At 42.4% G+C, this 14,695-nt stretch overlaps 2 protein-coding genes across 4 annotated transcripts; both read left to right on the plus strand.

Moving 5' to 3' along the window:
• The first annotated feature begins 1,846 nt into the window (after positions 1–1,846).
• On the plus strand, positions 1,847–11,530 carry agbl2 (AGBL carboxypeptidase 2). 2 transcript variants are annotated; one of them, XM_018763228.1, is made up of 15 exons: positions 1,847–1,944; positions 2,189–2,222; positions 2,540–2,603; positions 2,714–2,860; positions 3,946–4,134; positions 4,306–4,413; positions 4,793–4,943; positions 5,644–6,414; positions 7,214–7,373; positions 8,592–8,718; positions 8,816–8,916; positions 9,240–9,358; positions 9,588–9,654; positions 10,205–10,317; positions 11,383–11,530. In XM_018763228.1, exons 2-15 carry the CDS (start codon positions 2,217–2,219, stop codon positions 11,390–11,392), a joined length of 2,133 nt encoding a protein of 710 aa, XP_018618744.1. In that variant the 5' UTR covers positions 1,847–1,944; positions 2,189–2,216; the 3' UTR covers positions 11,393–11,530. The 2 variants fall into 2 exon arrangements, with proteins under 2 accessions (XP_018618744.1, XP_018618743.1); XM_018763227.2 differs by lacking the exon at positions 11,383–11,530 and having other exon boundaries at positions 10,205–10,658.
• LOC108940836 (uncharacterized) lies at positions 10,798–14,249 on the plus strand. Of its 2 annotated transcripts, none has more exons than XM_018763229.1 (8): positions 10,798–11,448; positions 11,528–11,605; positions 11,938–12,027; positions 12,145–12,258; positions 12,359–12,434; positions 12,773–12,982; positions 13,088–13,121; positions 13,247–14,249. In XM_018763229.1, the coding sequence occupies exons 1-8, from the start codon at positions 11,413–11,415 to the stop codon at positions 13,494–13,496; spliced, it is 888 nt and encodes a 295-aa protein (XP_018618745.1). In that variant the 5' UTR covers positions 10,798–11,412; the 3' UTR covers positions 13,497–14,249. The 2 variants fall into 2 exon arrangements, with proteins under 2 accessions (XP_018618745.1, XP_018618746.1); XM_018763230.1 differs by having other exon boundaries at positions 12,145–12,252.
• The last annotated feature ends 446 nt before the right edge of the window (positions 14,250–14,695 follow it).

A 14,695-nucleotide genomic window follows, 5' to 3' on the forward strand; every position in this document is an offset into this window, starting at 1 on the left:
ATTAATGTGTCTGTTATCGCTTTGTGATGTATTTCTTTTTATATAGTATATATAGCTCAAGCAGATTCTTTAGAGAAATCCAAAGGAAAAGGAATTCACACACCAGGTATTGTGTTGCCATCATATTGGAGTGTTAGACAGGCTGTGTTAGTAGTATTATTATTTAATTACAAAACATATTCCTATCAACCCTGCGTAGGGATGCTGGCAACACAGTAGCCTACTCCTAGTAGTACTTCTACATGCTGCTCCCAGAATCATGGAAAATCCTTGAAAAATTAACCTTATTTGACACAGGTGTGAACACGTGTTCCCCTTTGTTGATTCAGCTGTGCTTTCTCCCTGATTTTCCCAGTTTCGTTGTAAATGCAGTAATTAGTACAGCCATTTCTCCCATTAGTCTGAGAACCAAGTCAAATACTGTAGGCTGGCAACCGTTTTTCTTCTTTTTTTTTTAGATTGTTAAAGGTTAAATAGTCAATAAAAGCAGTGCTTGCCATTTTTGTATTTATATACATATATTAATAAATATTATGAGTTCAGTTATTAATGTATTATCATCCATAAATAATATAGAATAAAAGTCAATACCTTTAAAAATGGGGTATGAATGTGTGAATTTGGTAATATAACATAATACATTTATCTGACATTTTTCTCCACAGCAACTTGCAATGTTAAGGTTACAATTATTTACCCATTTACACAGATGGGTAATTTTACCAGAGCAATTCAGGGTAGTACCTTGCTCAAGGGTACAACAGCCAGAGGTCAGGCTCAAACCTGTTACCTTTGTATCCAAAAGCAGTTTCAATAACCACTACTCTACCAGCTGTCCCTCTGTAGTGTAATATTATATATACACACACACACACATTTTCAGAACCGCTTGTCCCATACGGGGTCACGGGGAACCGGAGCCTACCCGGCAACACAGGGCGTAAGGCCGGAGGGGGAGGGGACACACCCAGGACGGGACGCCAGTCCGCCACAAGGCACCCCAAGCGGGACTTGAACCCCAGACCCACCAGAGAACAGGACTGCGGTCCAACCCACTGCGCCACCGCACCCCCCAATATTATATATATTAATATATATATACATACACACACACTTTCAGAACCACTAGTCCCATACAGGGTCACAGGGAACCAGAGCCTACCCAGCAACACAGGGCGTAAGGCCAGAGGGGACACACCCAGGACAGGACACCAGTCCACCACAAGGCACCCCAAGCAGGACTTGAACCCCAGACCTACCAGAGAGCAGGACCCAGTCCAATCCACTGCGCCACCGCGCCCCCAACTCTATATACATATATATTATATATATATAAAAACCAGTGTTGTAGTGATTTCATATCTACTTTGGAAGAAAACGCAGTGGACACAATTACAGCAAAAGATTGAATATGAGCTTCCCTCGTGCATTTTGTATCTTTTGCAAGTACAACTGTCAAATTAGGATTATTATCATATTAAGTTAGTTCTGTTCTAAGGTGTTCAAATCTAGGCATCACAATAGTAGACAGACAGTGAAAAGGGACTTATTGGTGATAATAATAATAATAATAATAATAATAATAATAATAATATAATTTGAAAATATATTGTGTTTTTATTATTAAAAGATAATAATAATGATAATAATAATAATAACAATTTTGGACATTATTATTATTATTATTATTATTATTATTATTATTATTAATAATAATAATGAAAATAATAATTTATTTTCTTTACTGCTTGTAAACACACGAATCCTCCTTCAGCGCTAGAGACTGTTACAGACCGGAAGTAGTGGACTCCATTCAGCGTTGCTATGACGACGGTCGCCACTGACTCCACGTTGTAAACCTGCAGCGTCGCGCTGAGAGCGAAACTTCGCTCTTCATTCTCTTCATTCTTTCTGCAAAATAACTAATGTTTACCCCACTCACTTGTGAGTATTTCCTTTTTGTTTGTTTCTTTTTCTTCTGAATCTTTTTCTGATTCGAAATCGCCGGCGAGTTCATTTCGTACGCTGAGATTTTGCAGAAGTAGTGTGAGCTTCAAAAAAATGAAGAAGTTTCTAGTTGTATGTTAACTAAACTTTATCGGCCCCACATGATTTCCACTGCCTGAGTAAGGATGCAACAAAAAAGGAATTTTGTAAAGCCGTGCAATTATATTTTTTCCTTCATCAGGGCAAAAGTTTGGAGGGCAGATGCAGTGATGAAGGTTAGTAACTAAGAGTCTAATCCATACCAAGGTCAAGGAATGAATTAATTTACATATATAAATAAGAAAGAAAGAAAGAAAACCCCAACTTTAAATTTCACCCCATGCTTGACTTGGTCCATCCATTTTGTATTCATGAAAATATACTATGGTTATAGTAATTCTGTAAAATGTACAGCTTTTAACTTAAGGTGAGATATTTTATTAACTGAACTGATTATTTGTTTACAACTACAGTTTGATCAGGTGTGATCACAGGTGTGTAACAGAGTAATAACAAGTGAAACAATTTTTCTCCTGGCCGCTATTGAATAAAGACTTGTAAAGACCCCTATGAGAGATTCATGCTACACCATCTTCAGTACTATGGATTGTTTGCAGGTATGGACACAGCAAATGGAAACTATTCATGCATCAGCAGAATACATTGATTCTTATTATTAATAAGATACATAAACCAGAAAATGGAAAAACTAATTTTACTCCTTAAGGTCGTGACACCCCTTTCCAGAGGAGCTTCTCCCCCGATAGATCCTGGGAGAAGGTCCGGAGGTCCAGGCACTCGGACATCTTTCCGGACAGTGACGATTCCGGATCTGACCCTGCAGATGATGACACGCAGACGAGGAGGATGTTGTGTGAGTTTCTCCTACGTTACCATCACACACTGGCTTTCAGATTAATTGCTTTTTTCTTTGGGCCAAAGACTGTGAGAGAAATATCTCAGATAGATCAGATGCTGGCAGTGTTTTTTTTTTTTCATTTTTTCAAGTGCGTGTGCAGGTTTTGTGCTTTTAAAGTTCGACGTACATGCTGGTTTGATTAATCTGGCACAGTTATTCATTTGTCACATTTTCATTTGGTTAATTCAATTAGCAGTTGTGTGTCATTGATTGAGAACTTTAATTTCTGCAGTATCTAGCAGTCTCTCCATCATGCTGCTTTAGAGCTCTTAACATAAAGCAGTGCAGAAATTCAAAATGATATACAAGTAGAATTAGCAAGAACAAAAGTACAGTTAAAGTGCGGGGAAAGTAACAACACGACAGAGGAAAGGAAACTAAAGCTGGCTCTGGATTTTAAAACACCTATGCCCACCCCGCCTAAATAATTCTTAATATTTTTAACAGTTTCATGCAAAAGAAGATGAACTATTTCCAGATATCATGAAAAAAAAAAAAACTATCGCAGAAAATAATAAGAAATATATTTTACATGAGAATATTCTCTATCCACTTTTGGTTGCATAGCAGGGGTTCTTGACTTGGAGGGGTCCGTGGATGGCCTTCAGGCTTGCTTTGAATCAAACATGTCTATGATATAGATTATTTCGATGTCTAAGGTCATCAATTTTCACAGCAGTACGTTCAATGTATCATTATTTATTTATTGTTTGTTTGTTTTTTGTCTGTTTATGTTTTCTGTGAGGTGGGGTCCTTATATTTCATGAGATCCATAAAGGACTCATAATAGTCAAATAGTCAAACTCTAGAACCTGCCTAGAATAGAATAGAAACTCTGCTATATAGCCTTGTTGCCCTGAAGATTGCCAGTAGGTGGCTGGTAATGGTCCTTCCCGTGGCACACTTAAAGATGGCAGTTATCCTAAAATGTTCCACTAAAATACACAGCTGTCTAAATGAGGAAAAATGTAAGCCACTTTGGATGAAAACATCGGGCAATTATAGTAATTGTAATTACAGTAATAACATGTTATCGGCAGTCTCCCGGCCCCCGGAGCAAGTGCGAGTCAGGAGCAAGCAGCTTGTGTTTGATTTTGACGGGGATCGTCCAAAACCTCGGCTGTCGGAGCCACGGGGACTCTTCGCCATTCTGTCCGCAGCCGCCTCGCACCAGGGAGTCCGCTGGCCTGTCGAGTGTCAAGTCATCAAGGATGAAATTCGACACATCGGTACAACGGACATGTCTCGCTCTCACACCTAATGCCCACGTGTGTAACACATTAAAACATAGTTTAAAGCCTGCTACGTGCCAGTCCTCCAGCTCCGGTGTCGCTGCGACAATTAAACAGTTCATAATCGGCAATAATCCAGACTGCCTGATTGATATTCTCCCGATACAGAATGGGAACCCGCCGAACCCGAGCCGTTCTACCAGTCCACTGGATACGAGCAGATGCCGATGCCCGTGGGAGAAGGGAGGGGAAAGGTGGTTTTCTGCATTGACTCAGGTAGCATCAAAAAGAGCTCGTTTCACACACTGGAAGTTAATCCTAGAGGAGTGCGCGGTGGCGCAGCGGGTTTGGCCCGGTCCTGCTCTCTGGTGGGTCTGGGGTTTGAGTCCCGCTTGGGGTACCTTGTGATGGACCGACATCCCGTCCTGGGTGTGTCCCCTCCAGCCTTGCGCCCGGTGTTGCCGGGTTAGGCTCCGGCTTGCTGCCACCCCGGTCGGGACAAGCGGCTTCCGACTGTGTGTGTGTGTGTGTGAAGATAATCCTTTGTCGCATTGAACTCGGGGGATTATTTTCAGTTTTATTTTTACAACAGCACTGTCTATTGCCTTCTGAGAGCCCCTGCTAGAGTTTTATGCCATAGTTCTTTGTCTCACAGCCACAAAATCGCCCTTCTACACCCGTTCTCGAGTGGGCGGCAGCAGAGCACCAGCCAAGGGTCCCGCTTTTTGTGAAGCTGGCGGCGATGGCACAGCGTTGGCCTTCGAGTCCCGCTTTCAGAGTGGAAACCTCCAGAAAGCTGTGCGGATGTGAGTGGTTGTGTTGCTGCGCATGACAGCTGGAGATACACCCATTAAACACACACACACACACACACTATCTCCTTTAATAGAGAGACTTGTTACTATTTAGTTATTATTTATCCATTTAGCCAAAGTGGCTTACCAAAATGGTTACAACATTTACACGTCAGGGTAATTGTCACTGTGTGAGTTCATGGTAAGTACCATGATCAAGGGTACTGTAGCAGAAGGTGGGATTCATACCACTGGTCCTTTGATTTTAGGGTGAGGACACTAACCAGTATGGTACCAGATGCCCCCTTTTATGTTCTGGAGTTCTGTTTCGGTTTGCTTTGTCTGCATCATTTTTTAGATTAAAAATCAGAACCTATCCTGTGCAGTCCGTACTGTGAACATATGCTGAGAAATATTATTATCGCGGTCATTAAGTGGAGCGTGTAATCATTGTTGACAATGTGCTTAGAATAACTTTAGAGATGACACTTCAGGGCTGCATGTGCTCATGACAGGCAAACCTTAACAATTATAGTGAAGTGAAAAACACAGGGAATGTGAACTGAACTTAACTGTGAATAATTATTTTTTCATTGATGGCTGCGTTAGGGACATATGATGAAAATACAAAGCCGTCAGCGGTTTAATTATTGCCGTTTTTGCAGATTACATGCATTTTAATTAAAACAGTCCTGTCGTTTCCTCCTAACAGAGGCGTGTATGATTACGAGCTCACCCTGCGTACCGACCTGTACACCACAAAACACACACAGTGGTTCTACTTCCGAGTGAGGAACATGAAGGCTGGAGTGACCTACCGCTTCACCATAGTCAACCTGATGAAGTCCAGAAGCCTGTACTGCCTAGGAATGAAGCCCCTGCTCTACTCGGAGAGGGCCGCCAGGGACCAAGGGGCGGGATGGGGGCGGGTTGGCTCCGACATCAAGTACTACCGGAACCAGAGCGAGCACGGGGGTCAGGCCCTGTACTCACTCACCTGGACATGCCAGTTCCCCCATGAGGCTGACACTTGCTACCTGGCTCACTGCTATCCATATACCTACTCTGACCTGCTGCGCTACCTCACTGCTGTGACCTCTGACCCAGCCACTGCTGTCCACTGCAAGTTGCGTGTGCTCTGTCGCAGCCTGGCTGGCAATGCCGTTCACGTCCTGACCATCACCTCGCCTTCGTCGAGCCGGGCTAAGAGGGCGGTGGTGGTGACGGCTAGGGTGCACCCTGGTGAAACCTGTGGCTCCTGGGTGATGCAGGGGCTACTGGACTTCCTCCTGAGCGACGCTCCAGATGCTCGGCTGCTGCGTGACACCTTTGTCTTCAAGGTGGTGCCCATGCTGAACCCTGATGGGGTTGTGGTGGGCAACTACCGCTGCTCACTGGCTGGACGTGATCTCAACCGCAACTACTGCACGCTCCTGCGTGACTCCTTCCCTTGCGTGTGGCACACTCGTAACATGGTAAAAAGGTAATGGGGGAGGCTCCAGCCAGGGAGTGTGTACAGTTCATAAGCAGTTAATGGCTGGAACCCTTGAACCGGTGACCTTATACTCTGCTGCATTAGGGCAAGCAGAGCTTTTGAGGATAGATGGGTAAATTTACTCATTTAGCTCACTCTTTTCTCCGAAGCAACTTCCAGTGTAAATCTGTTTACAGTTATTTACCCATTTTATACATTTGAGTAATGCTACTGGAGTTATTCAGGGTAAGTGCCTAGCTCAACAGTACTACTGGAGGTGAGATTCTAACCTGAAACCTTTGGGTCCAAAGGTAGTGGCTGTAAACACTACGCTGATGGATGGATGGATGGATGGATGGATGGATCTGATAGCACAGTAGTAAGAGCTGCTGCCTTCGGAAATCTAGATAGATAGTTTTGCGACTATTCTTTTTCAGACCTTGCAGACAAGACATGAAAAAATAACTCCTTTTCACTGTTTAAGGTGCCAGAGTGTACAGTGTGATGCCAAAAATATCTGGTCAGGAAAACATTTGGTGTTCTCTATTAAAAAAAATATGGAAATTGTGTAGTTCGGAAAAATGCCTAATTTGTTCTTACTAATGGTCACCTTATTAAACAGAGAAGGATCTAGCTGTTGGCTTACTGTGCTGCTGGGAAAACAGCTGAGGGCAGCACAGAGCTGAGCTCATAACCACATTAATTCTCGTTTATATTCCAGCTGGTGTTTCGGTAGAAGCGATCAGCTTTGGGATTTCTTACTAATTCCACTTTACCGGGCTGTGGTCTCGTTGTCCACGTTCCGCAGGCTGGTGGCTGAGAGAGAGGTGGTCCTCTACTGCGACTTCCACGGGCACAGCAGGAAGAACAACGTCTTCATGTATGGCTGCGACAGCAAGAATGGCGCTGCACCTCGCCTGCAGTCACGCGTCTTCCCTCTGATGATGAGCAAGAACACAGGCAACCAAGTAAGAGCTGCCCCATGCAGCGTTCACATTTCTGCAACATCTTCTCATTTTTGAGTGAGCCCTTGATATGTGTCAGCTTTTTTTAACAGTTACAGAAAAGCCTCTTTTTTATAATTCACAGCAGAAAATAACGGTCTGGACTGCAGAGACAGAATCAGTGTACTGATATACTGGTACTGTGTACAGCTAGTAGTGTAGTGATTAGAGCTGCTGCCTTTGGACCCAAAAGTTGCAGGTTTGAATTCCACCCACTACTGAAATACCCTTGAGAAAGGTACTTACCCTGAATTTCTCCAGAAAAAATTACCCAGCTGCATAAATGGATAAATAATTGTAAGTAGCTTAACATTGTAAGTTGCTTTGGAGAAAAGTGTCGGCTAAATTAATAAATGCATACAGGTACAAGTAAATACAGCACAAGTGCTAAAGGTTACAATATTTAGGAGGAGTTGTGATGTATCACTGTCTAAGACTTTTCCAAAAAGTTTGGAGCGGACAGGTTTTTTAGGGAATACGAGGGTTGATTAAGAAGTTTTGTGACCTTACAGTTCATGTTATTTTACATCTGAAGATTTCTCAAGGCTGGAGACCTTTTCGTTTTCAAAGTCCTTTACTTCAAACTCTACACACTTCTTGCAGAGCACCATAAACAGCTTGAAGACGTGTAACAAAGATATATATATATATATATATATATATATATATATATATATATATGTATAGCATCGTTCTGAAAGCAACATGAAAATTTCATTCCCCGTAAATGTTCCATCACCCTTCCTTCACCTCGATTTAACTCTTGAAATGTCTCTTCAGCACTTTTACCCAGCTTTAGGCAAAACTCACACGTCTTTGCTGCACAGTTCAAGAGACATCACTTTAGGCCTCTACTGGAAAAGTGGAGTTAACTTTTTTGGTAGAACAATTCCAAGACTGAACAGACACTGGTCCTGCTACTGGAGTACAGTCACAAGGCTTTGACTCCTCTACCACTGCCCAATCGCAGCACACATTGGATGCATGCAGTACAGTCAGTCTCAAAACTTTTCAGTCAACCCTTGTACATTTCAGCCCTTTTCCATGCAGGTAAACTCTTATGGAACCAACTCAAGTTGGATTTGGTGGCAGCACTACCTGTCAGTTCAGTTCAGCACGAGAAAATAAGTATATCGTCCAGATGAAGTGATGTGTTGGTGTTCGTTTCTCTCAACACCCCAGTTTTCTTACAAGAGTTGTAAATTTAAAGTCCACAAAAGCAAAGAGGGCACAGGACGGATTGTCATGTGGAAGCTGGGGATCACCAACAGCTACACCATGGAGTCCACCTTTGGAGGGTCAACTCTAGGTAGGATACAGGGTACTCCGGGTAATACAGCCTGAACGGTGAGATACAGTATGTTTCTGTTCTCAGTTGTTTGTGTTTGTGTGTGTTTTTTCTTCAGGGAGCAGGAAAGGGACACATTTCTCTACAAAGGACTTAAAATCGTTGGGGTATCATTTCTGTGACACCCTGCTGGACTACTTTGACCCCGATACAGCCAAGGTCCTAAACTTTACTGTGGTTTGTCTTCAAACTTTACTGTGGTTTGTGTAGCTGGAAACAGGGACGAGGATGCTTGAGGATTTGTGTCCGGGTGGACTAAGTCCAACAGGTCTTACAGCTCTTCTTAAATTACTGAGAGCTCAGAAAGGCAGGTAATTTGGTCCAGGCAAGACAGTAAACTAAAAGACACCTGGGGACTGAACTTGAAATGTCCCTGCTTTAGAAGGTCTGGAAAATTCATTTACCAGTGATATGTGACTTAATGATGTGTATTACATTTGTAACGACTCTTATGACTGTTATTGACTTGCTTGCCCTTGCAGGTGCACCAGTGCCTGATGGAGCTGAAGACATTGTTACGACAAGAGATCCGGCAGAAGTTGGGCAAGGAGGTGGATTCTGAAGGTCTCAGCAGTGTTTCGTTGTCAGACATCGAGTCCAGGTAACAGATTTACACTGCTCTGCTTATATTTATTCAAAGTGTTGCACTTTCATTCAGGATTTTTAAATACTTTTTGGAGTATTTGCTCAACGTTTGGTTTGTAATGTTAATTTTGTATGAAATATGAGTTCCTGTCAAATCTTATAAGCATTCGGATGTATGTAGCTAACACTTGACTTTATTAATATATGCAATATTATGTGTCCATGCTTCTTGTGTTCTCTCACAGTACAAGTGGCTCAAACAGCACAGAATCTGATGGTCTACCTGTTCACCTTATTTACGGAGCACAAAAGGTAGAGAACAAACACAGAACATACACAAATGGTGGAAGAATAATGGAAACACCAAACAATTGATAAATATTAAGTAAATAATCAATCGAGGCTTAAAAATACTGTTGCAAGAGTTCTTAACGTTGTGAACTGGGATATTAGAGCAATTTGAGAGATTGAAAAATGTTCCTCAACACTGTAAAACCTCACATTAATGTTCAGCGATGTTTAGATCTAATGACTAGGGAGGCTGCAGAAAGACGTGACTTTTTTAGTGGTCTTCGTTATACCAGTATTCAATATGTTCAGCATCTCAGCCCTATTAGATGCTGTGCTCAGATTATTCTGTGATATTGTTGTAGGTAAATATGCTTGGCCAGCAGTTATCAGCATAGGTAGCCATCTATTACTGAAACAAACCAGTCCTTACATCACTTGTATTACATCAACCCTAAATAGTTACATTTGACAGTCATCTTTTTGCAGAAGAATCCTGCCCTCTATTGATAACTAATTGTGGTACCACTTAGCTGTGCGATTCATTCACGTCGCAGTGTCTTGTCCCCTTTAGGTAACGAAATGCAAGAAAAAGCATCTGAAGACACGCAAAGAAAGGAATAGACTACGTCAGCATCAAGTACAGAGCACAGTACCGAAGATTATCCACCAAGACATTAAGGCAATGTACCTTTTACCTCCACTGCGGTAGCTATGGTTTAATTTGGGGCAGCTGGTAGCAGACTGGTTATAGCTGTTGCCTTTATGTCACATAATCACACCTTTGAATCATACCTCCAGCTGTAGTGCCCTTGAGCAAAGTTCTTACCCTAATTTGCTCTAATAAACTAACCCAGCTGTCGAAATGGGTAAGTAGCTTAACATTATAAGTGACTTTGAAGGAAAGCATCAGCTAAATGCATACATACAAATGTTCCCTGCACATAAAATATACTTTGTTAATCTTCTATGTATATTTTGTGAAAAAATTGCGGTGCAGCTGGTAGTGTAGTGGTTAGAGCTGCTGCCTTTGGACCTAAAGGTCACAAATTTGAATCCAGTCTCCAGCTGTAGCACCCCTGAGCAAAGCACTTACCCTAAATTGCTCCAGTAAAATTATGCAGCTGTACAAATGGGTAAATAATTGTAGGTAGCTTAACACAGTAAAACACTTCGGAGAAAAGGTTCAGGTAAATTTTCAAAAAATGTGCTGAACATTTAATTATTTGATTATGTTGAGGCTATAGTAATTTGAAGCTATTTTAAGTTACTTTTTCTATTTTGTTATGCATGGATTTTTGGGGAAAAGTTGATTTTCCATCATGCTCATTATGTCCAAAGAGAAGGACATTGGAGCACATCCTCAGCAGCTGCCCAAAAGAGATAAGTGAGGATCACTGTCGTTGGCATCAAAACCAAGTGCTCAAGGCTATGGCAGAATCTGTCGGTGTTGTAATGGCCCACAGTAGGACCTGCTGGCAAGACAGACAACAGTGTTCGTCAAGGAATGTCAAAGAGTAGGATCAGCACTCACTGCCAGTTCAGGACCTCTGGTGATGGCACAAGGCTAGCGGTTGATGGTTGACTTGAGATGTACGTTACTTTGGAGAAAGCATGTGCTAAATGAATAAATGTAAATGTATGTAAATATAAATGACTTAGGAAGGCTATTTAAGTTTCTAGCCACCATCACAGAACTCTCTCTAAGATCAGAAATGCTGAAGCTTAGAGTTTCTTGACAAGAATGGACAGAAGGGTCTAATGAGAGAAAGAAGGTGAAGGATGAGGAGCTGGTGGAGTAAACGGCTGGAGAACAAGGTATGTGCCTATCAAAGTAGGCTGCAGAGGATTTGCAGGAAAGTCAGTGTATAGGCCTACAGTGTGTTGGGTGTCACAGGCAGCCAGAAGATGGAGGCCATCAAAGCAGATCCTGATGCTACACAGAGGACATTTAAATGGCTGTAGATCAGGAGAGGTGAGCTACGGGATCAAAGGAACATTCCCTGGACATAGACTTCATCCGCATAAGTCAAAGTGTCTGATTTTGAAAGACCCAGAACACCCAGTGACCTCAGGTTACATTGCCGATGATACGTCTCAGTGCATTGTGTGATGCATAACATAAATACATTTTATACGGTTTTATTACCAGTAATAAGACCTGCTATGTTCAGCTACAGCGCATCATATATTAGTGGTGGAATGGGGATACAAAGCAGCATACCTGTTCACTTGGCTGATGTGTAATTTAGTTGATCAATGATCTGTGCTGAGGAGTGTGTTTTCTCTCCCTACTAAAACTTGCAGATGCCAGCACTAATCAGTAGAGGACAATTAAAAGTAACATTACAACAACAGTCCATGGCAGTGGAGAGTGAGAACAAGAACGAAGTAAAGGTAGGCAGAATCAATCAATTTCTACCTTCGTAAATGTGTAGCATTGGGTTAAATGAATTATACAGCAGTTCTCCTGTTATATAAGGTACAAATTCCTATTACTCTCTTTTGTTACAGATACCGTGGTTGACTAAGGAGACTGGCCAGAGGGGGCCACCTTGGGTCCCTGCGTCTAGTTCCTGTACCAGCACCACCGGACAGATCCCTCTACTGGAAGACAAGCCGGTGAAGGTTGTGTTCTTTCTGGGACGCTCTGGGTAACAAAAATGGTTTACTTTGCCCTGACTACTTGATGATGTGCTGTGCGAGACATTGCTTATGAACGTTTCAGAAAGCGCAGCTAGAGACAGCGGTTTCAGCTTCCCGGCGCAATGGAGGAGGGATCAGATCTGCCCAGCTTGTCAGGGGTATGTGTAATTTGAGATGTCGAATATTTTTTTTTTCATTTTCACATGAATTTTTTTGAAAAACTGTTTTAAAACGAGGGGGGCGTGGTGGCGCAGTGGGTTGGACCGGGTCCTGCTCTCCGGTGGGTCTGGGGTTCGAGTCCCGCTTGGGGTGCCTTGCGACGGACTGGCGTCCCGTCCTGGGTGTGTCCCCTCCCCCTCCGGCCTTACGCCCTGTGTTGCCGGGTAGGCTCCGGTTCCCCGTGACCCCATTTGGGACGAGCAGTTCTGAGAATGTGCGTGTGTGTGTGTTTTAAAACCCAGTGCCCCCCTTCACCGCACACACCTTTTGTTGGCAGATCAACGGCACCTAGGAGGCAGAGAGGTTCCCCAGCACCAGCAATCTGAAACGACTGTCCCTCAATGGCAAGCTCCACACTGCCGAGCCCCCACCATCTCAGCTGTCACACATCGCTGGTTATCTCAGCCTGCCCACCAGGACACAGCCCGTCCCATCACTGTTCATCATCAGTCCATCGTGTTCAGCTTGGATCACACATGTGCCAGAGGTAATAAATTAGCCATTGTTTCGAAACCAACTATCTGTACAAAAATGTGATTTTTATTGCCTTAAACAAAACAAGTCATCTTAACTTCCTAACTGTACTCCCCAGGAAGTTTCCCAGGATTCCACAGTTCAGGAGACAGGTAACGTCAAATGCAACTTAAATCAGCTTTGATAGAATTCGGTTGGTTCTGAGGGATTATAGTGTCAGAGATGGCTTCACTCTAGTAATTTTATGCCGAAATGTGACTGTGATTCTGTCCGGAAGGTCTTCAGCTGCAAGCCTTCAGCTACGGCCCCGGGTGTTCCCAGAGTTCACAGCAACACGAGGGTTACTGCCTTCCACTGCCCTCGGCACCTCTGCCAGCTCTGCTCGAAGAGAGAAGCACAAACCTCCATTTAGGATTCCATTTAAACAAGCCACCATTGATTATTATGTCCCCAGACCTTCAACTAGCAACACGGACCGTTTGGAAAGTAACAAAAAGAGACAGGAAAGAGACACAAAAAATACATAAAGTGAGATTCTGCTTTAGTCTAATGAGTGCTCCTTTGGTTTATGTATGAAGTATATAAGTTATGAATATTTTATTTTGACTTTTTTTGACCCAACGGTGACATGAATGGGCTGCTAGCTGTACAGTGTATGTTACAGAACTTAAGTTTATGAAAAAGTGCATGCAAAATCCACTTTTTTTTTCATACCAAAGAGGGTATGGCTAGAATATAGATGCAATAGTTATAGATGCTGCAAGATTACTGTATATTCAATGTGATACTATCATTTTATTTGACTTAATGAAGGAAAAAGAAAAAATATCTCCTCCAAAGGAAGCTGGTTACTCCTGCAGGAGAACTGTCAGTAGTCTTCATTGTTACACTTTTACCTGAGTTTCCTAACATGACTATTCGTATAATAGATGGTGTTCATCAAAAAAAAAAAAAAAAAACGTTATTTTACTTCTAGAGGTCAATTTTAAGGTATTTGTGTCATTAGGCTAACTCATTTTAATCAGTGTAAACTTGACACCTCCACAACACATGCAATCTGCATATTGCAGTTTTTCATTCATTGTTATTAAAAATATTTTCAAACTATTGAAACTATCATAGTTACTATGCATTTTTAAATATTACAGACAGAGAGCATAATTTCAATCAATATACCATTTCGTGAAGTGCTCAAGAGTACTGAATAGTTATGGAAGGCATAGTACACACACACACATTTTCTGAACCGCTTGTCCCATACGGGGTCACGGGGAACTGAAGCCTAATCCGGCAACTCAGGGCGTAAGGCCGGAGGGGGGAGGGGACACACCCGGGACGGGACGCCAGTCCATCGCAAGGCACCCCAAGCGGGACTCGAACCCCAGACCCACTGGAGAGCAGGACCTGGTCCAACCCACTGCACCACCGCGCCCCCTGCTGGAAGGCATAGTAGTTTTTTTTTTTTTTATGTACATTATCATTCTAACCTATTATGGACTATGTTGAAAAATAAAAATATCCAGCTATGTATAATATTTACTAGCCACTTGCTTTTTAACTCTCTCGTCACGAAAGTAAAAAGTAAAATTGCTTTATTTAAAAAACAAAATGCTGCACTCTTTGAGTTAACACTGCTAGAGATACACTTGGAGATGTGATTTTAAAAAAAAAAAAGTTCCGAACTATATGCCATGGTTTGATACTACAACAAAATTAAAAGCCTCGG

Source organism: Scleropages formosus, chromosome 11 (assembly GCF_900964775.1).
Source record: "Scleropages formosus chromosome 11, fSclFor1.1, whole genome shotgun sequence".
NCBI classification, from domain to species: domain Eukaryota; kingdom Metazoa; phylum Chordata; class Actinopteri; order Osteoglossiformes; family Osteoglossidae; genus Scleropages; species Scleropages formosus.

Bases quoted from the DNA above. Each gene is read 5' to 3' on its own strand.
- LOC108940836 (XM_018763229.1), top strand. From the start codon at position 11,413: ATGAGGAGCTGGTGGAGTAAACGGCTGGAGAACAAG. The intron at 12,983-13,087 runs GTAATAAATTAG...TGTACTCCCCAG, and splicing joins GGATCACACATGTGCCAGAG to GAAGTTTCCCAGGATTCCAC. The intron at 13,122-13,246 runs GTAACGTCAAAT...TCTGTCCGGAAG, and splicing joins TTCCACAGTTCAGGAGACAG to GTCTTCAGCTGCAAGCCTTC.
- agbl2 (XM_018763227.2), top strand. The intron at 8,917-9,239 runs GTCCTAAACTTT...TTGCCCTTGCAG, and splicing joins TTGACCCCGATACAGCCAAG to GTGCACCAGTGCCTGATGGA. The intron at 9,655-10,204 runs GTAGAGAACAAA...TGTCCCCTTTAG, and splicing joins TTATTTACGGAGCACAAAAG to GTAACGAAATGCAAGAAAAA.